This window comes from Mustela erminea, chromosome 7 (genome assembly GCF_009829155.1).
Source record: "Mustela erminea isolate mMusErm1 chromosome 7, mMusErm1.Pri, whole genome shotgun sequence".
Taxonomy (NCBI): domain Eukaryota; kingdom Metazoa; phylum Chordata; class Mammalia; order Carnivora; family Mustelidae; genus Mustela; species Mustela erminea.
In genome coordinates, this window is record NC_045620.1 from 61,576,919 (window position 1) to 61,598,719 (window position 21,801).

General features: G+C 41.5%; 2 protein-coding genes across 7 annotated transcripts in view; one reads left to right on the forward strand and one right to left on the reverse strand.

Moving 5' to 3' along the window:
• Positions 1-12,956, forward strand: part of REV1 (REV1 DNA directed polymerase) — a 96,706-nt gene extending 83,750 nt beyond the window's left edge. For all 6 annotated transcript variants that reach the window (XM_032351834.1, XM_032351833.1, XM_032351835.1 and 3 more), the window contains 11 exons: positions 315-535; positions 767-939; positions 6,346-6,448; positions 7,811-7,976; positions 8,214-8,416; positions 9,632-9,865; positions 10,693-10,813; positions 11,403-11,623; positions 11,733-11,889; positions 12,190-12,292; positions 12,555-12,956. In XM_032351834.1, coding sequence (XP_032207725.1) covers positions 315-535; positions 767-939; positions 6,346-6,448; positions 7,811-7,976; positions 8,214-8,416; positions 9,632-9,865; positions 10,693-10,813; positions 11,403-11,623; positions 11,733-11,889; positions 12,190-12,292; positions 12,555-12,666 — 1,814 coding nt within the window. In that variant the 3' untranslated portion in view covers positions 12,667-12,956. The remainder of the gene's footprint in view (positions 1-314; positions 536-766; positions 940-6,345; positions 6,449-7,810; positions 7,977-8,213; positions 8,417-9,631; positions 9,866-10,692; positions 10,814-11,402; positions 11,624-11,732; positions 11,890-12,189; positions 12,293-12,554) is intronic.
• A 1,087-nt stretch (positions 12,957-14,043) lies between these two features.
• Positions 14,044-21,801, reverse strand: part of EIF5B (eukaryotic translation initiation factor 5B) — an 80,128-nt gene continuing 72,370 nt past the window's right edge. The window contains 7 exon segments of the mRNA XM_032351830.1: positions 14,044-14,515; positions 14,885-15,046; positions 16,748-16,886; positions 18,734-18,898; positions 19,000-19,076; positions 19,186-19,317; positions 20,342-20,473. Of these exon segments, the coding sequence (XP_032207721.1) occupies positions 14,408-14,515; positions 14,885-15,046; positions 16,748-16,886; positions 18,734-18,898; positions 19,000-19,076; positions 19,186-19,317; positions 20,342-20,473 (915 nt within the window). The 3' untranslated portion in view covers positions 14,044-14,407.

Consider the following 21,801-nt stretch of genomic DNA (forward strand, 5'->3'; position numbering starts at 1 on the left):
AATAAGATGGAAATCTTGATATTACTCAGTAATGAATAAAGATGGCATTCTTCTGAGAACTTACGTAGTTTACACATATTTGAGAAGGTTCACCTATATCTGGAGCTCAGATTGAGGAGAGGATTCTAGAAATAACTTCATTAGCATTTGCACTAAACAGTTCTTTAAAGTCTATGAGATGTTTCAGTTACGTCACTTAAAAATTTTGAGGGAGATTAGTTGTTTTGTGAGTGAATGACAATTATTTCTCATTGCTAAATTGTTTTTAATGGTTTATGTGCAGAATTAAAAATTATACGTATCCCCTTTTCTAGGAGTTGGACGTTCAATGGAATCCAAGTTGACCTCTTTGGGAATTAAAACTTGTGGAGACTTGCAATATATGACAATGGCAAAACTCCAAAAAGAATTTGGTCCCAAAACAGGTCAGATGCTTTATAGGTTCTGCCGTGGTTTGGATGATAGACCAGTTCGAACTGAAAAGGAAAGAAAATCTATTTCAGCTGAGATCAACTATGGAATAAGGTTTACCCAGGTATCGATCTCTTAATGAGTTTTATCCATTTATTTACTGTTCTTTATCTCTCCACCTAGTCCCATCTCTCCAGCTAGCCCATAGACTCTTGTTGCTTGAACACTTTCTACTCTTGTCCCTGCAGCTTTCAGGATATAAAGAGTGTACATGTTTGATTTTGAAAGTGAAAATACTTGAGAATTGTTCAGTGTTTAGAAAAACAGTGGAGTTTTTCTGTTTGTCTTTCCATAGCCAAAAGAAGCGGAAGCTTTTCTTCTCAATCTTTCAGAAGAAATTCAGCGACGACTTGAGGCTGCCGGCATGAAGGGTAAACGCCTGACACTCAAAGTCATGGTGCGAAAGCCTGGGGCCCCAGTCGAAACTGCAAAATTTGGAGGCCATGGGATTTGTGATAACATCGCCAGGTAAGCTTATGTGTAAAAGGATTTTGGCTAATTGATATTCCAATGCAGGTTATTACAATTAATAATAGGAAAAAGAAGAAAACCAAGGAAGAGTCTAAAAGATCTGTACAATCTGGGGTTATTGGATATTCATCCCAAGGCCATTGTTGTCATATCACTGCCCTCAGGTTCGTCTGGTCACGGGAACCTGTGTGCCTGACCTTTGGAGGGAGTCTTTAGGCTGTGGACTTCTGTGCACAGACAGAAGGAAAGGGTGGTGACAGTTGTGGGTGGCAACAGGGTCCTGGAGGGAAACCTCAGCACAGTGCTTCAGAAAGTGATTTTAATGAAACATTTGCTTTATTTAGGGAGGTATAGGTTCTCTTTTTGAAATGATTAATTATTGTAGTCTCTGAAGACTGGGAGAAAGCATTTAACCCTTCCACACCCCCCCCTTTTTTTTTTTAAATGTGAGGGCCGCGAATATGAAACTTAGGGTTTATGACCAGAAGAAAATACTTATTTTTGTGTACCATTTTATATACCAGTGGTACACTGTATTTTGTCTGACATCTGACCTGAAAGCCATGCATAAGGAATTGTGTGTTTATTTAAAAAAAAAAAAGTTTTTTAGCTCATGCCAGCTGCACCAATTATGTTTTTGTGTGTGGTGTTGTTGACAGAAGTCACAAGAGGACTGCTCTCAGTCAAAGGCAGCTGCCAGCTTTGTCACTCACGCATTTGTTCACCATGAAAACAAGGATTATAAATTGTACGTGAAACCACATATTTATAAAATTTTTATGCAGTTGGTAAGATTTAGCTGTTATATTTACCTATTTTAATAAACATTTTGATACGTACCTGTCTTTCAAATTGTAGTTAGTTAAATACACTGTTAGTGATCATTTCTATAATAAGTTGGTTGTTAGGTCCTAACTCTGGAATAAAGTGATCTTTTTACACATGGTTTCTGTGGGAAAAATCAGATCTAGTTTATTAATTCCTTTCCTGAGAATGTAACCTGGAACTTGATTTGTTTAAGATACATGGGAAGGGTTATTCAAAAACTAAATAATTTTTCTTTGGGAAGAGAACTGGCACTGGTTTCCTCTTTTCGTATATGTGTTTTTAAATATCTTCTAGTTACTTAGCACTGTATATTTTGGGGGGCCACTCTAGTAGTAATAAGAAAATCAGCCTCATTCAGTCCTTTTTTTGGAGAATCCAGGTACTCCAAAAATATAATTTTAACATGAAGAAAACTAGGATTAATTGTAACTTTATTCCCCCGACCCCCAGTTGAAGGATAATAGCCATTTTGTGAACACATTATGTGCTTGCTGTTGTTGGTATTTGTTCCATTTTTGTCCTGAACTTAAGGAGTTTCATTAGGAAAATTTAAAACATTTAAAAGTAGAACAGTAGAGTGAACCCCTGTGAACCCATTACCTGATTCTAGTACTGCTGTCAGCGCCTCCATACCATCCTAACTCCCTTTCTTCCCAGTGATTTTGAAGCAAAACTCTGATACCAGCTCATTTCTCCCACAGATATTTCAGTGTTTGTCTTTAACGAGATGAGGATTCAGTTGAATAACCACAGGACAGTTCACAATCTGCTATGCATAGCTGGGTAGTCAGATGTACATTTTGCTGTGTCCTTAAAATACTTCTTTTGGAGGGCACCTGGGTGGCTCAGTTGGTTAAGTGACTGCCTTCGGCTTAGGTTATGATCCTGGAGTCCAGGGATCGAGTCCTGCAACGGGGTCCCTGCTCATCGGGGAGTCTGCTTCTCCCTCTGACCCTTCCCCCTTCTCATTCTCTCTCTCTCTCTCATTCTCTTTCTCTCTCAAAATCTTTCAGTAAATACTGGTTTAAATAAATAAATGAAATTTTAAAAAAATACTTATTTTGGAGAAGATGATGTAAAAGAGCACATGATTTTTCAAAACAGATGTAATTTTATAAATATTAAGAACATTCAGATCAGTTTTAAACCATTAACTTAAACCTAACATCTCGGTGATGTTTTAACTGCATGAGGAATGGTTTAGGGGAGGGATTATGAAATACTCTAACTAACCTTGTATTTCCTCTGCTTCCGGGTTGACACGCTGTGTCCTGTGGGCCTTATCCAGCCTGGGGCTTGTTTTAATGTGGTTTGTGTGAGCCAAGAATGGTATTGATTTAAAAGTCTGTGCAAAGTGAAGACTGTTTGAGAGGCACCGTAAAGCACAGGCGATTTACTCTCTGGCCCTTTACAGAAAAAGTCTGTGGGTCGCTGCTGTAGTCCCAGCTATAGTCATGTTGGGCTGAATCAAGAAGTGGTACTCCATGTCTCATGATTCTGTTACCTCTGGTCATTAGCTACGTGGAAATCATGTGCCTCCCAGACTGTGATATGTTACAGTACTGTAAGACAAAGGACATGTCAAAGAGCCCTATGTAAGTTGAGATCTGTGGCTTAATTATCACATAGGGAGTTTTCTTTTAACAGTTTTTCTTTCGGGGAAATAATTCCCCTGCTGTGGCTCTCTTTTATATATATGTGCTTTTAATTTTAGTTTTATAAACACACACACACAGTCCCCTGCACTACGTCTCTTCCACTGCCTGTTCCTGTTTCCCCTGATGCATTTCCTTTGCCCCCAGCAGTGTTCCGTGATGGTGACCCTGTGCAGCTGCACATGGTTGATCATAGAGTCTGCTATGACCACATTCCCTTTTTTTGTGGAACTTGTTTGTCCTGGAGTTACTGAGCTTCTTATTTTTTTTGTTGGCTTTTTTGTGAATTTGCCAAATTCCCTCCTTGTGTGTTTAATCACCTGGTTTGATCTTTTCTCTTGGAGCACTCTCTGGGGGCCCTCCAGTGTGCCAGTGCAGTCGGGATTAGACGTACTGCGGACTGGGACTGAAGGGGTGTCCCTTCTCTATGATCTGGGTAGGATCCTGTTTTCTTGCATCCCTTGTCTCCTCCTAGTATCTAGTGAGAAAGAAGGCATGGGTATAAATTGTTATGAACCTATCGGTCCTCATGCTCAGTAGTTTTGCTGACTTAAAAGTTATAGTTAGGGGGCGCCTGGGTGGCTCAGTGGTTTAAGGGCTCTGCTTTTGGCTCAGGTCATGATCCCAGGGTCATGGGATCGAGCCCCGAATTGGGCTCTCTGCTTGGCAGGGAGCCTGCTTCCTCCTCTCTCTCTCTCTGCCTGCCTCTCTGCCTACTTGTGATCTCTGTCTAATAAATAAATAAAATCTTTAAAAAAAAAGTTATAGTTAGAAATCATCACATTGTGGACAAACTCCATTGTCATCTTTTTTTCCAGGATTACTTTTGAGAAGCTCAGTGCTCTTTTGATGGCCTATTTCTTTTTTTTAAAAAAAGATTTTAGTTACTTACTTGACAGAGCCAGAGAGCACAGCAGGGCGAGCAGCAGAGGGAGAGGGAGAAGCAGACTTCCTGCTGAGCAGAGAGTCTGATGCAGGGCTTGACCCCAGACCCCTGGGATCATGACCTCAGCTGAAGACACTTAACGGACTGAGCCACCCAGGTGTCCCAGGGGTTCTGGAATTTTATTTGGTCTTTGTTTCTGTGCCAGGTACTTCATCAATATTAATTTTTTATTTCTACCAACATTTTAAACTTCGGAGTATTTCTTAATTCTTTGTGGACATTTAAATATGAATATCTATTATTAAACAGATGCTGTATTCTCTCTTTTAAATACTCTTCTGTTCCTCTGTCACTTGTTTCTTCTGATACTTTTTTTTCTTTTGATTGTTTTTATAATTAGAGGTTTTCTTCATCTGTCTGTGTGATAGTCCATGGCTGTCTGTTGAGACATGAACTTCTAAAATTTTATGTGGAGCCTCTAGATTCGTAGTGGGACATGTGGACCAGTGGGCTTCATCATAAACGAGTTGTTGAGGGGCTTGGTCTTGGGTTTTCACAACCAGTTGTATTTATGGTCTTTGCTGTTAGGCTTGTCAGTTTGCCATTAAGAGAGGTCTTCCCATCTCCAGCCTGTAGTTGGTGAGCCCGTGTGAAGATGGCAGCTGGCATTCTGATTTCTCAATGGAAGAGCAGTCTGGGTGGGAAGAGTGTAGTTTCTTTTGAGTGAGGCGCCTCCCTCCCCTTGGCCATGCATGATGTCCCCTGACTCTCAGCGTCGACATGCCAGGTATAGAGCATCCCAGAGGAAGGGCTGACTCTCTTTGGCACACACACGTTCTCTCCCCCTTCTCACCCCCCTTGCTGGCACCTGACACTTCCAATCATGGAGCGTTTCTGAGGTTCTGTAATATAAATTGACTTCTCTCAAGCTGGTGCCTTGCTTTTTAGGCATAGCAGGCATATTTGGTAAACTTAGATTTTCTAATGTGCTTTCAGTCTTCTAGATCACGATTAACCAAAAAATAAATAAATAACGATTGACCCAATACTTAATTGTTTCCAAGACAGTTTAATGGTATTCTGGAAAGATATAAAGATAAACACATTTAAACCACCATGGTCCACTAAAAATCTTGTTCTTAAGTTCTTCTGGATTTATTTGTATGAAATAAACTTAATTGAGGCAAGAAATCAATGGAAATTTTTTGCAAATGGTTTCCTTAAAAATATGGGTAACTTTCATGGATGTACATAATGTCCTCACATACTGAGAAAATTAAAATATAATAAAATAGTTTTTAGCACATACTAATGCTGGCAGTCTTCCCTCCCCCTCCAAGAATTCTTAAAGATCTAAGAATTGTATATTCCAGTCCCACTGGGTTTTAGACAGGGTACCGCTGTATTTCCTTTGTCATAGCTGCCCACAAGTTTGTTGATTTCTAGAGCTTCTGAGAATTGTCATGCACATACTCACATGTTGAAATTATTCAGTGGCTTTACTTCAAACATAACAAAAGTCAAGAAATAAAACATGGGTATTCATCTTCTTTTCATACCTCAACATGGATAATATTGGAATGTAAATTTTAATTTTTTAATGTAAAATTTAAAATTTCTGTTGGAATCTCAAACATATTTACATTCATGCCTTAGTTGCAACATAATATGCATGTTATTTGTATATTATACATGTTAACTAAATACATCTTTTTAAAGAATTTTTTCCAACTTCTTTTCAGTTGGCCAGGTCTTCTTTAGTCTGTATCTCAAAGTTCGAGTGTTCTTTATGGTTTTTCTTTTACTCCTTGCTGTCAGTGTAATTAATTTGTTATTACTGGTTTCCTTGAAGGAAGACATTCTCATTCATTTTCAGTGATTATATTTAGTATTTAATTATTTAAACTTTTTTGTAACTTTCTTGACAAGTTTCCTGTGCCTTTTCAAATAGTTCAATACCTGTGAGGTACCAGTGAATATATATATGGGATGTAGCTTTTGTTCCTTTAAAAAAGTTAATTCTATCACTTACAGGACTGTAACTCTCGACCAGGCAACAGATAGTGCAAAGATAATTGGAAAAGCTACACTAAACATGTTTCATACAATGAAACTAAATATATCAGATATGAGAGGGGTAAGTACATAACATTTTCAAATTCTGCCTTTCTGCAATGTTTTTCTCATTTAAGGCTTGATCTAAGAATGGTCATGAGGGGGGTAATGGTTTATGTGCGTATTTTCATCTTATTTGAGATAATATCAGGAGAATAGAAACTGAAAAATTGTTGACTTTTTTAACTGATCTGATCCTGTTATTTTTCAGCATAGAGTCAAATTTGTTTTGAAAGCTCTTAGTTTTCTGTGTAGAATGATTTTATCTTAAATTTTTAGAGTATCTTTTAGTTAACCAAGGGCTTATTTTACCTACATTATCTTGCTTCCCATTCTCAATCCCCTGGAAGTAAATGGGACTGGGAGGAGTATAGAACTGCAAATAATTCTTGTACCTTTAAGATCCTTTTTAACCAAATTCATTCTGATGTCTGTTGATGCTCTAGAAGGGAGCATTTACCACAGGCACACAAACATGCTTTTGGGACATGTAGGTGAAATGGTATAAAAAAATGTAAAAATCTCAATTTTCTTTTTTTTTTTTTTTAAAGATTTTATTTTATTTGACACATAGAGATCACAAGTAGGCAGAGAAGCAGGCAGAGAGGGAGGGAGGAGGAAGCAGGCTCCCTGCTGAGCAGAGAGCCCTATGCAGGGCTCGATCCCAGCACCCTGGGATCATGACCCGAGCCAAAGGCAGAGGCTTTAACCCACTGAGCCACCCAGGCGCCCCCCAAATCTCAATTTTCTTAAGGATGAACCTTGCAGGTTCCATTGTGTGTGTACACATATGTGAGTAAAAGGCATTTATTGGGTTGGTGTGGCATTTTTGGAAGGATTAAAGAATTACTAAACCAGACATGATTAAAACTTCTCTCTGAAATACTGTTATATTAAGACTTTATGGTGGTGTGGGGTGTTGTTATCTAGACGCCTCAGGGTGTGGTGTACCCCCGGGCACTGCCCATCCCCCCAACACCCATTTACTTGAGAAGTACTTCATTTTAAACAAAAATGATAAATGAAGTAAGGCTGCAAGTAGAATGCTCTCTATGGAGTTTTTTTTAATGTTAAAAATTTGGTTGATCAGAACTTTAGTGGGGTATAAAAGTATTGTACTTTTTTGGATTTTTCTGATTTTGAAGAGATTGCAATATATTTGGATAGAATTGGATACTCCCAAGATTGAGGTGAATAACTGCTTGCTAGCTAGTCAGTAGTTTTTGTAGTAAGTCGTAATAGAATACTGTTGGAATACTTTAATCTTTTATTCTAGAAATAGGACCTAGAAGATCTTTTAAAAAAGGAATAGCTGAGAAGTTTGCATAGTTAATTCATATTCTTGCTTCAGTTTTCCTGAACATATTTCCACTTCTGGTTCTAGGTTGGGATTCAAGTCAATCAGTTGGTCCCGACCAATCCAAACCCTTCCGCATGCCCCAGTCGCCCGTCAGCTCAGTCAAGCCACTTTCCTGGTGGGTCACACTCTGTTCTGGATCTCTTCCAAGTTCAGAAAGCTAAGAAATCCACAGAAGAGGAGCACAAGGAAGGTCAGTGGTCATAACTGTGGTTCTTGTTTTGGTGATGCTTTTACCCTTAGGAAGGCTAATAAGTTAATCTAACAATTGTCTGGCATGGATCTACTTTTGAAGAAACACATTGACATTCTGGATTATAAGGAGTCAGTAGTATAAGTTTGTTTTTACCTACAGTGGATTAAAGTAATCCATATTATCCCATCCCTAAGGACATGAAGAAGCTGTTTTATGTATTTTCTATACTTTCAGTATTTGTGGCTGCTATGGATCTGGAAATATCCTCTGCCTCTAGAAATTGCACTTTCATGCCATCTTTTTCTACACACCTGACATCAAGTGTCAATCCTGTTACTAGCAAAGCTGAGTCTTCAGGGAAATGGAATGGTCTGCATTCTCCCATCAGTTTAAAATCAAGACTTAACCTGAGTATAGAGGTTCCATCACCTTCCCAGGTATATTTTATAGTTCTAAGTATTATGTAAGTGCAAAAGCAGTTTCAAAGTAGGAATGATGTTTTTAGTTGTCAGCATAGCCAAGAAGGGGACAGGGCTACTTGTCAGGTAGATCAAGGACACATCACGTGTTGACTGAATTCCAAATGAGAAAGATCACATTAGGAAAAAGGTGCTGCTTTTGGAAAGATCTGCGACTCTTGCAAGTTGTAGAATGTGGACGGAAGCCAGTTCTGCAGACTGCCATCAGTAGCCATTTTATCTCTTTGTAGCAGTGGTCATAATACAGGTTTAACTCTGTTCAGCAATACAGCTTTGGTGCTCATTAGTAGGGGCCTACATCCAAGGTTTTTCTTGCCGCATTTGGAAACAGTACTTTCTGTAGAGTGAATGATTTTCCTAACATAAGCCAGTAATCCTGTTGATGTGCGCGGTAAATGTGTAATACGGTTGGAATTTTTGCTCCTTGTAAGGTTGAGATAGCACTATAAGCTATATTGGGAAAGTCCATTTTTCTGCTCTACTAAATAGTGGGAGGCTGAAGGAAACCTACATGCTGGCTTTAAAGCTGGGAAAGGGACGGTTGCATTGGGTCCCAGATGCTAGTGAGTTATCCAGAAATAGTTGTTCCTGGCAAAGTACAACTCTGGCCTATCCAGCTTACGGGATTCCATGCTGCTAAATGGAAGGGCACAGATGTCTAGAGGAATCTGGTGTGTAGGCTAGAGAAAAGTTAGTTTCTAGAATCCCTTTTTTCTTAGTGTTGTCAGGACCAGAATTATTTGTAATTGGGGGCAGATAGTCTACTGTGTGACAGGTAAACAGGACTCCGTTATTGCATTCCAGAAATCTGACATATCCCACAGGCACTGGCCCCTGACCCCGGGTGGGTCTGAGAAAAGTCTCTCTGCCACGGTTGCCAGAGATCCAGGGAGTGTTTGGACCTGCCTGATCCGGCGGTGCTGCTGGTGTAGTGGGTGTGCAGTGTGCACGTGTCCCTCTGGACTCCACGTAGTACAAGCCAGGCTTCAATGGTGAAAGGCGAAAAACCTTCCGAAAATGTGCTGCTTCGGAGGGTTAGCTTTTCTAGCCTGCTTCTCTGCACCCTTTGTTGGTTATCCAGGATGTTCAAATTGAAGTGAACATGAGAACACTAACTCTTCTAACCTCCTCTGTGAGCACGCTTTAACTTCAGACTCTTGTGGTATTTTATAGCTCGATCAGTCTGTTTTAGAAGCACTTCCACCCGATCTCCGGGAACAAATAGAGCAGGCTTGTGCTGGTCAGCAAGGAGAGCAGCATGGCGACAAAAGGAAAGAGCCAGTAAATGGCTGTAATACAGGAATTTTGCCACAACCAGTTGGGACGGTTTTGCTACAAATACCAGAACCTCAAGAATCTAACAGTGACGCAGGAATTAACGTCATAGCCCTTCCAGCATTTTCACAGGTAAGTTAGTAGAGACTTTCTACCTACATATGCTCACCCGTCCTGCCCCAGCTCAGGGCAGATCTCATTTCCTCTTTTCTTTTGGACCCTAAACTCTCAGTATCCATATCCACTGGGAGCAGAGGGATTGGCTCATTTCTGCATCATCTAAAGGAGACAGACTGTCAGAGAAGAGGGAAGATAGGTTTTGTGGGTGCTTGAAATCTCCACCCAGAAGTAGAACAGAAACGAATTGTTTCTATTATATTCGGCAGGGATGACCCTTGGGCCACACTTCAAATAACTGAGTGGAGATAGAGAATCACAGGCCAGAGAAATAACACAGTCTAGGCTTGGTGTTTAAGAAACAAAAACTTTGGGGTGCCTGAGTGGCTCAGTGTGTTAAGCCGCTGCCTTCGGTTCAGGTCATGATCTCAGGATCCTAGGATCGAGTCCCGCATCGGGCTCTCTGCTCAGCAAGGAGCCTGCTTCCCTCTCTCTCTCTCTCTGCCTGCCTATCTGCCTACTTGTGATCTCTCTGTCAAATAAATAAAATCTTTAAAAAAAAAAAAAGAAAGAAACAAAAACTTTGCAAATGAGCCTGCTTTCATTTTTTTCCCCCCCTCATTTTCTGGTAGTGCTGCTTGCCCTGATAGTTATGCAGTGGTTTTAAGTCCATTCTTAACCCCAGATTTTCTTAATCTAACCCTAAAACCTTGTGATACAATAAGCTTTAATATTGAGGACCTATTAAGAGTTCATACAGATCAGAAAAGCATGATTTGAAAACAAAATCTGTTTTGGAGCCTCAGCTCAGGTTTGACTTTGAACCTTCTTGTTTCTGCTAGGTGGACCCTGAGGTGTTTGCTGCCCTTCCTGCTGAGCTTCAGAAGGAGCTGAAGGCAGCGTATGATCAAAGACAAAGGCAGGGAGAGAACGCCGCTCACCAGCAGCTGGCCACTGCATCAGGTAAGCCAGGGAAGAGCCCTGTAACACGACTGAGGACGAGAAAGGAGTTCTTGTGGGGTGAGCACATCAGGTGGGCTTAGTGGCCAGTGTCTGAGCTGCTAGTCCCGCTGAGAGCTCTTGGTGTCGGAGCGGAATGAATATATGATGCAGGTAAGTGTTGTCACAGTCCTAACTGGACCTGTATCTGTAGCTTCTTGACTTTTAAAACACCTTCATTTCAGAAAAAAGTCTGATTACCAGAAATCTTTTGAGTACTCGAGATAGATACATCAGAGTTAGGTTTAAAACAAAATATCTGAAGGTCTCTGAAAACACATTACAAAACTGCGTGCATACCTCACCCGTTGAATTCTCAGTTAGTCTTTATGGGCTTGTCCATACAGAACCCACTTCGTGACTAAGCACAGGGAGTGGGTGTCCCGCAGCCTGCGCTGGCAGCCTTGTGCCTTCCCCACGCACAATCTGGCTCAGGGGCCTGTGTCGGGATGTGTGCACGCACAGGTCGGGTTGTATCTGAGGAGGAGGAACAAGAACTCGTCGTACTGTCCATACATACTTTGTTGAGGATCTCATGTTCATATTCTTTTAGTGCCAAAGAATCTGTTACGTCAGCTCAAACCAGCAGCAGTGAAAGAAAAGAAACGAAACAAGAAAAAAAATCCCATCAGTTCCCCCAAAAAGATTCAGAGTCCTTTGAAAAACAAGTTGCTTACTAGTCCTGTGAAAACTCTGCAGGGGGCCTGCGGGAGTCCCCAGAAGTTAATTGATGGGTTTCTAAAACATGAAGGTCCTGCTTCTGAGAAACCTCTGGTAATAGTTCTCATACTTTTTAAAACTTTGACCTTTCCATTGATCAGATGTTAACGTACTCACTGTTAATGTAAATATAGCACTTTTTATCATTTGTTTTCTTTAACAGGGAGAACTCTCTGCTTCCACTTCAGGTGTGCCAGGCCTTTCCAGCTTGCAGCCTGAGCCTGCTGCCTGCAGAAGACCCCCGGCACCCAACCTAGCGGGAGCTGTTGAATTCAGTGATGTGAAGACTTTGCTCAAAGAATGGATAACTACCATTTCAGGTTGGCTTGGCCGGCGGGACGGCCACAGACTGAGATGCAGTGGTTCTAGGATTTTAGAACAGGAACAGGCTCATCTGTAGAAACGGAGCTCATTTTTCTAAATCTGGTAGGCTAAACCCAGGCACCCTCTAACCTTAAAACTCTGGGGCTGACTCTGAAATCTCCATACTATAGACCCCGTGTTTCATGGCTGTAAGTCAGTGGGGTAGTTAAGAGAAACGTAGTTATGTCTGCAAGTAGCTGCCTGCCTTCTTCTGAAGGAGGTTGGTCCTTATTTGAGTTTCCCCCCTGACTCTTTAGATCCAATGGAAGAAGACATTCTACAAGTTGTGAAATACTGTACTGACCTAATAGAGGAAAAAGATTTGGAAAAACTGGACCTAGTTATCAAATACATGAAAAGGTAACTATTCAATACTTTTATCAGAAGGATGAATGGGGAGTCTCACTCGGCTACTCTGGTGAGGCATGGAGCAGCTACTATGCTGTTAACTGTGGAGGTAGTGAAAGGGGGGTACCCTTCATTTTGAATCCCAAATGATGATCAAAAGGTTGTGCACCTTGAGATTATATAGAGTTTAAAACCCTAACGATACACTTTGAACGGATTCCCACGCGAGGAGTCGTTGGTCTTACCTGGTGTTTTTTCTTAACCCGCCTTTTAGGTTGATGCAGCAGTCGGTGGAATCGGTTTGGAACATGGCATTTGACTTTATTCTTGACAATGTTCAGGTGGTTTTACAACAAACGTATGGAAGCACATTAAAAGTTACATAAATCTCACCAGGGAGCCTGGTGCTCTCGGCTAGCTGTGCCATAAGTGCTTGTGAGGTATTTGCAAAGTGCATGATAGTAATGCTTGGAGTTTTTCTAAGTTTAAATTTCTTTTTAAGCAAGTGTTTTGTATATTTCTTTTCAATAAGTGCCAAATTTGTCAGTATTGCATGTAAATAATTGTGTTCTTTAATGTAGTATAGATTCTATTTACAAAATGTTTGTTTATAAAGTTTTATGGATTTTTACAGTGAAGTGTTTACAGTTGTTTAATAAAGAACTGTATGTATATTTTGTACAGGCTCCTTTTTGTGACTCCTTTAGGAAGCAAATCCTGCACTGTTTATTATATTTAAAGGCTGAGGAAACCTACAAGCCGGACTGTCACAGGCTCCATGCTAATCTTTGAGATTCCTGAGAGGTCCCAGACTGGGATTCTGCTTGTTCCGGGTAAAGCTTCTAAATAATCTTAATCATTCTTCTCCCCAAGCATGAACAGAGGAGCATGTTAAGAAAGTCTTCTTTACTTACTTTAAATTAAAAAACACACATAATTGAATATTAAGTTTTTTCCTGGGAATATGGTCTCTGCTTCTACCGTCCCTTGAGAAACTTCAGTAGTATTGAAGAATGGTACGGATTTTCAGATGTATATAGGCTAGGCTAGGTTATACCATAATACTTGAAAAATATAACTTATAATCCTATGCCAGTGAATACTTGGGGACATTTTCTTCATACGCCTCCCATTGCCTTCAGTACTGTGCTACCAACATAAATTAGGTAGTCTGATACTAGAGATCCTACTTTTTCATGTGGACTTCCCACATTCTTGGGGAAAACTAGCAAAAACCCAATTACTGCCATCAACGAATCATGAGGTCTCTGCCATAGCTTCAGAGCACTAAGCCCAAGTAGTCCATCAGCTCCCTACTTACTGCCCCATCAGGAAACTTACGCATGATAGAATTCTTCTAGGACAAACTAGACCAAGATGGATGTACAAAAATTCTAACGCTAACGTGCTGGCACACGAGGTATTACACTGAAGCTGATGACTCATGGAGAGAAGCTACGCTAGCATGAAGGCCTAACAGAGCTCACTGGTGGATGTCTGTTTTCTTTATTGGTAGTTCAGAATTGTGCTGATTACAGTGGACTCTCAGGACTATACAAGCAGTAAATAGCAGCCAGCTACGCTTTACACCATGGTTTCACACAAAGCAGATATCAGAGTGCCTAATTTTCTATTTTAAAAAATTCCTAAGGGTATACGGCAGAAGAATGCTGGAAAAAAATCACTGTGGGAAGAGATATGCATAAATAAAGAAGTATTTCTTACATCAAAAAAGTCCCAAGAATCACAAAATCTGCAGAAGCTTGGTTAATCAAATACTGCAGTACTGATTTAATCAGTATAAAATTGAAAGAGCTTTAGATCTGTAATAAAAATCCAAATTTGGGTTAGGGCAAACTTTAAAACAGCAGCCGGTAGAGAAGGATTGGGGAAGGAAGGGGCAGGTGAACAGGCACATTGGAACTGTGGGGACATGTAATTGACCACTGTCAAACCAGTGTAAGTTTCTTGGTTTCTCATGGAAAACATTTTATACACCTATTTTTTTCCTTCCATGCTTAAGTTCATCAATGTCCAGATACATCCGTTCCATTTTTGTCTGTTTTTTCTTGGTGATTTTACAACATAATATTGCATTTATTCCAATTCCTGCCCCATGTGGAAAAATTAGATGATTTCAAATACTTTCTTCAGCTCCACAATAAGCTGCCAGTCACTCTTCTGCATCTCATCTCTGAACCAGTCTTTGAGGGCATCGATGGACTGCCGGCTGATCTGCAAGCCCAAAGCACAAACAAGGTCAACAACAGTGTAACAACCATATGCTCCCCGCCCCCCAAAATGTGGCCCATGCCTGTCACTGGCTACTGCTCATTAAAAAGAAACCTTAGCCAAAATACAAGTGCAGTGCTTTGTCTGCCTTTTAGAGGAGCAGATTCTCGGCAAGTCCTGTCAGGCACTCTCTTAAGAGGCCCCTTCCTCAACAAGACAAGGCCACATCATGGACCTGCCCTAACGAAGAATCCAGTCCTCTCAGACTGTGTATGTTCAAACTTACAGTCCTTAGTGCTACTGCGTAAAGGTAACCACAGAAGAACTGAACTCCCACTTTCTTAAAATGAGCCACTTTAAGGACACACTTACCTTACTGACAAGAATGTCTGTGGCTTCAAAATGTCTTCCATACATTTTGGGCGATTCACCAGGGATAGGTTCTATTTTGACACAGACTTCTTGTCCTTTTTTTGCAACATCCACTTGTTTATGGTTTATTTCAATACTTGTTACTATTCCAATGTCAACAAACTGTAAAATAAGAACTGTAGTGTAAGCAGAGGTATCTGGCCAGTCACAGGCACTGCAACTGGACAGCTGAAATAAAAACTGGAGCAAAAGGGCCAATTGAAAAGCCTTGGCTCTGTGCCCCTTCCTGAGCACTCATCACAGTGTAATTTCCTCACTGGAACGGTAGGGAATGACACCACCACATCCCCTCTGCCTGTCACAAGATGGCTTGTGAAGGAGGTCACTCGTATGCTAGACAACTTGGAAAGTACCCTGTCAACTTGCTATTTCTGCTGTACCCTTTCACATAGCAGGTGCCATAGTGAAGGAGAGGCAAGCACAAACCACCTCAATCGGAAATGAGCTTGGAGTGGTCAGAATAAGTCAGGGTGGCAGCCAGAGACACATGATGTGGGGCCCCATAGGCTGAGGTTAGAGGATAAAAGCTGTAAGCAGCCTCAGCTCAGTTACAGTGCAGGAGAAAACCACTCCACTGCCTGCCTTGTCAAGAGATAGAGGAGAGTAACAGTGAAAATGAGGAGTGCTTGGTGTGGCCAAAGCCACAGAGGAGATAACCGCTGCAAGCAAATGTCCTACCATAGTCCACTGAAATGTTACAAAAGCAACAAGTCCTAGTGCTCAGATGACTTCTAAGTGCCACTTCCCATTAAAGGAACCAGGTCTGGGGCAGGTAAAGTGCTAGATGAGCCCGGAGCATCTTCCTGCACTAGAAGGAAGAAAATGCTCCACAAGTGCTGAAGTAACCAGCTCGAATGGGCTCCTACTGACCAGAACGGATAATGGTAATGGATTTAAAACATCACATTTTTTTTAAAAAAGCAAGTGTACATGAGTTACTTCCTGAAAAGTTTAGGGGGAAGGAAAGTTCTTTACAAAAGTATTTGGGGGCGGGGCTGGAGCACAATGTTACCAACATTTGTGCAACTGCCTTACAGGCAAGGATTACCAATTACTAAGCCTATCAGGATAAAGGTTGTTGAAGCAGGATATTCACAGGTACTCAAAGTGCCCCAGGAATTACTCAGTAATTATAAAGGGAGAAAGATGTGTTTCTAACAGCAACGCTGAGCCAACAGCACTTCCCCCAATAAAAGAAGATGGCATCGCCACAGTAAGAAAGTCTGTGTGATGGGGCTGGAGACAGGCAGAAGCACCTGTGCATACACTATCCGTTTCAACCACTGTAACTTCTGTCTAGCGAGGAGGAAACAATCAGACAAATTCAAGTTGAGAAATAATCTGCAAAACTACTGGACTCCAGAGAGGATGGGGGAGGGGCTGGTCCTACTGAGTCCTCAAACCCCTAATAACCAAAAGCAGTGCACCTTGAAGGAATCCTGGACCAGGTAAGCAGATGGCACTTATGAAGGATACTTGGGACAGTTGGAGAAGTGTAGAATGAGAACTATAAATTACAGAACATTACTGAGTTAGTGTTAGTTTTTCTTAGGAATATGGGTGTCCATTATTCTATTCTTTGAACTTCTCCCCAGGCTTGAAACTTCAAAAAACCTTTAAAAGGGCACTATTTCACAGTACCTTGCACCTTTATTTGCTGGTGCTAAGAATCAACACTGGCCCTCCTCACTGAGGTATAAATCATAGAAGGTGACAAGCTCTGCTTGTCGTCACCACTCCTGGACTCCCCATTTTATTCCTTTAAGAGACCACACTTGTTTTGAAAGCACAACCAAAACTTACATTTTTGCTAGGGACGCACATGGGTGTCCCCTGTTTCACCTGACCTGCTTCCACAGTCACTCCCATCACTATTGGGTCTCGAGAATTAAAAATATACTGGGGGAGGATTTTCATCTTGCAGGGAAATACTGCTATGTGCCTAAAAGGAAAAAAAGAAAACCCAAAAATTTTGAAGCTGACAAAACCGCTTGAACATGAAAAAAGCAAATACAAGTGAGTATGAGGCTTCTTCTGTTGGCTGAAAGCAGCACTTCCCAGGCGGTGCCGGAAGAGCAGGATGGATGCTGTGGACAGCCCTCCATGGTGTCTGCCCTGGTCCAGGCCACCCGCCTGAGTGCTTCTTCCCCTCACCATCCTCTTCCCCTCCCTCCATCCATGCTGTTGCTTCCCAAGTCTTAAGCTGTATCACAAGAACACTGACCCCTGCCCCTAAATTTAGATGGAGCTTAGAACGTTGACCGGACCCACGGTCAGGCACACAGGGAGCCTACTCTGGGGACCCAATGGCATCAAACCACAGCCACCTTCTCCATATCATGTCCCCAAATGAGGTGATCCAAAAGGCTACTAACCTTCCCTGCCTATCAAGCATGTGTTTGTTTCAAGTGTTCTCACTGTGTCTAGCAGTCTTCTTCAGCCCCATCTTTATACTTTCAGTTTCATGATTTCAAGTAAGCATATCCCCATCTAAATGCTACTACTCACCTGGCAATTCTACTTCAAATGTGCATGCCAACTTGAGCCATCACTGCATATGGACTTAGGCATGAGCCACCCCTGCATATGGACTTAGGCATGAGCCACCCTCATGTCTTGCCTGGAACACTGGGAGCCTGGCAAGACTACTCGCTGCCTCCCTGAGATCCCCCCCATGTCCTCCAGAGTCCTGCCAATTTCTCTGACCCCATCTCCTAACTACTCTCTGTCAGATTGAACACGGCCGCCTCCCAGTGTGCCCTTCTGCCTGGACAACTCCCCATGGGTCTGAGCAGCTCACTTCAGTCCTTCCAGATCTCTATCTGGATGGGAGATTCATAGAGCTGAGCTGCTGCCCCGGCCACACTGCTTGTCACGGCTCTCCTCCTGATCTAGGCCTTCCCTGCTCTGCAGCTCTTACCCGACTTCCCATGCATTCACTGCTTGTCTCGCCTGAGCTGCGAGAGGACCTGGTCAGAGTCGGTGCTGACTCGTCTAGCACCTGCAGCGATGCCATGTACACGGAACAAGCTGCGAGGTGAGCTGCAGGAGCAAGCTTTCTTACCATGGAATACCTTGCCTCATTTCAGTCCCTCACCATGCACATTCCCATTTTGTTCCTTCCTTCCCATGTAATTCCAGACCAGAAACTCTAGCAAGAGGATTTTAGCAACTACTTGCCAGTTAATGAGACCCAGGCCTGCCAATTTGAAAATTAAAAACTGTAAGGCTACAGAGGATTAGTTTACATACTGCTGCAATGGCTCAGATGGGCACAATGTATAGTTTTTAATACATTACTTCTGGATGAGCCAATGCCATTCTACTGTCCACACACCTTTCTGGCACAAGTATCCCCCACGTGGCCAAAGTTCACCTGATGCCACCTTGCTTTTACAACAGACCTATATTAGTACCTGCTTTCCCTAACCAAAAGAGGAGGATTTTTACTCTTATGAAAAGCAAAAAGCCAAAATGTTCGGCGTTTGTTTTGCAGTGACCCATTAAAAAGCAGTGGGCACCCCAGACAGTGTGGCCCTGCCAAGCTTCTTTCCAGGGACCACACACAGCATCGCACCGCCAGAGCGGTGAGCTGCTGTCTGTGTTCACACCTGGGAGTGCTCAAAAAATTTTCCATGCAAATTAATGGTAATTGCTTCTTCACATTTTGGCTTACGGAAGGTTTCAAAGGAAAGCTTTACTTTCAGGATAACAGGAGAAACCTGTATTTGGTAATTCTCAACCAACTTCGTTACCAAAGACCCAAAGTAAGTAAAATCACCAACTTACTTAAATTCTTCTTGTTTCTGTTTCTTGTAGTCTTGTCTATATTTCGTAAAGGCATCAAATAAATGATAAATAATTTCTGCACTAAAAATTCTAACTCCTAAACTATCGGCCATTTCTTGTGCATCCCGTTCAATTCTCACATCAAAGGCCAAAATTACTGCGTACCTGAAAGGTTCAAACACAACAGGGATCACTCGGTGAAACACAAAGTATGTCATAAAGGACAGGTAATATGAAAGCCTAAATAGAAAAGAAAAATTACTTACTGGGGATCATGTTCCAGCATCACCGAAGCCTTCATAACATCCTTTTTATGGACTGGACCAATGTTAATTCCTGCATACTATAGAAAAGGAGTTTCTGAGCTTAAGTGCCTGGGTGTCAGGTAAAAGAAACAGCACCACAAACCATGACTATCATGGACTCCTGTGGAGTTGGGAAGGATTACTTACGGGCACTTCTGATGTTTTTAGAAATTCAAGTAGAGCTTCCAAAGATCCCAGTGTAGATGCCTGGACATAGACTCCTTTTTCTTCCAACTTGATAGCATTTAGTGTCTGCTTTAACTCATGGATCAACTCATCCTTGAAAAGAAATTAAATTTGACAAGGCTGTAAATACATTTCTATCAGCAATGGCCTAGAATTAAACTGTCTTTCCCTTTTTAATTAAGCATTCACATGGAAATATGAAATCAAGGCTAAAAACGTAAGGCATAGCAGAACCTGTGCTGGAAAGGAGGAGGAGATTCAGGGCCAGCACTGTCTTAGATTTACTAATGCGCAAATCTAGTTAACCTCGGCTATACTTGGCAGATAAGGAAGATGGGTGAGCAGAACAAAACGAGAACAATCTTTCAACATTAAAAGGACTACATCAATGTAATGTGTCACGGTAGCCCACAGGATCTGCTTGAGTGCCTTCACTGAAATGCCCTAAACTTGGAGTCTCTTCCTCTGCCACTGCTGCTCCTTTACAGAGGAAGAGATTTCCCCCGGGGAACACGTAGGACAGCCGTGTCCTGGCCATGAAGGATGCAGCAGTCCCTGCCATAGTTGGGACTGGCCAAAGAGGGATGCCTACCCTCTTCTCACTGGCCCTCAGGTGGCCAATCCCCTGATGGCTGTGATCTGGTTCTGTCTGAGCAGTAATGGTAGTCCCAGCATTCACTATGAGCCAACGTGCTGGGGAGAGTGCCGTCTTCTCTTTGGCAAATGATATGTAAACTGGACTCCAGTGGCATGTGCTCCCACAGGACCGGCACGCAAGCTTTTAAAATGTCTCCTACTTCCTTATAAGATTTTCTTGAGTTTCTGTCTGTATATTTGGATATCTGAAAACATTAACACCAATTTCTGGGCTTTTGATTCATTTTATATTAAATAAAATATGTATTTTAGAATTCTAGTGTATATAAACATTATTTATGCTAATTCAGAGTACTGAATACTGAATACTGAAGAATTCTAAAAGCATGAACTATTTGCTATGAGCCACCAGGTAAGACAGAGGTGCCTACTTCATTCATCACTACCAACGTGTGCCCTGCTGACACAGCAGCAGGACTCACACAGCTTTGGAGGAAAGAAATTTTTTTAAGTGACTTACTTTAAGAACTGGGATTTCATCTTCTTTATAAGCCACCAGGAGGGGTAAACCAGCCAATGTCTTCTCTAGGTCTTTTCCAAGAATCTTTACCCCTTGAGCTGCTTCTACTTCTTTATGCTTTTCATACTGGTTCTGTAGACATTAAAACATTTGTTACCATATTTATTTGAAAAGTGGTTAGGAGTAGGAGATGATATGAAACAGTACTTTCAGGACTGTGTGGCAGGAAATTTTTCTTCAAATAGACACAAAAGCAATAAGCACAAAAGATCGATAAATTCAACATTAAAATTAAACTCTTGTTTCTTAAGCTACCATAGAAGAGATAAAAAGGTCACAGGGAGACAGTAGGAGAAGATGCTGTGATGCATGTAAGCCACCAACAGACCAGTCTCCTGACTATACAGACCACTCCCTGACTGTAACAGACAATGCTGGAGCACAGGGACATTTCACAAAGGAGTGAACTTCAATGGCTAACAAAGAAACAAAATAATGGCCAACCATTTTTCAATCAGGCAAGTACCAAATGAAAGAACAATGAGCTACCAGATGGCAAAATTTAAAAATCTGACTCCATCAAAGAGGTGACAGACGTGAAGTAATGCAAACTCTAATATACTGCAGTTGAAAGTGTAACTTGTTAGACTGTGAACAACAGTGTGGCCTTATCCAGTAAAACTGGGGCTCACAACTCACTCCTATGCATATACATGGCAGAAACTTGCACAACTGCACTAAGAGATAGCACAAAAATGTTCAAAGCAACAACACTGTTGTTAAGAGCAAAAATTTAAAAGCTGGAGATACACTATGCTTGCCGTCAACAGGAGAACAGATAAATCAACCATGACATATTTATGCAGTAGAATACCACCCAAAAAACAAAGGAACTACAGCTATATGCAACCATGGGTAAATCTTTTTTTTTTTTTAAAGATTTTATTTATTTATTTGACAGAGAGAAATCACAAGTAGGCAGGGAGGCAGGCAGAGAGAGAGAGAGAGGGAAGCAGGCTCCCTGCCGAGCAGAGAGCCCGATGCGGGACTCGATCCCAGGACCCCGAGATCATGACCTGAGCCGAAGGCAGTGGCTTAACCCACTGAGCCACCCAGGCGCCCAACCATGGGTAAATCTTAAGTGTGTTTTGTTTTGTTTTGTTTTTACCTAAAAGAAGCCAGATACAATGGAAATGAGAAGGATTCCACTTATATGAAGTCCATACATACTTTTTTTAAGCACATACTCAGGCATTAAAACTGTTTTTTAAAAAGGATATTAGTTACTATCATAAAAATGGAAGCACAATTAACTTTTAGGAAGGTGTGGGGGATGGCAAATATCCGTGAGAGGCACACAGTCTTCCAAGGTGTCAACAATATTCTAGTCTTCATCTGTTTGTCTGCTTCCTAAAAATCTGCTAGACTTTTCCTCTACGTTTTGTATAGTTTTCTGCATT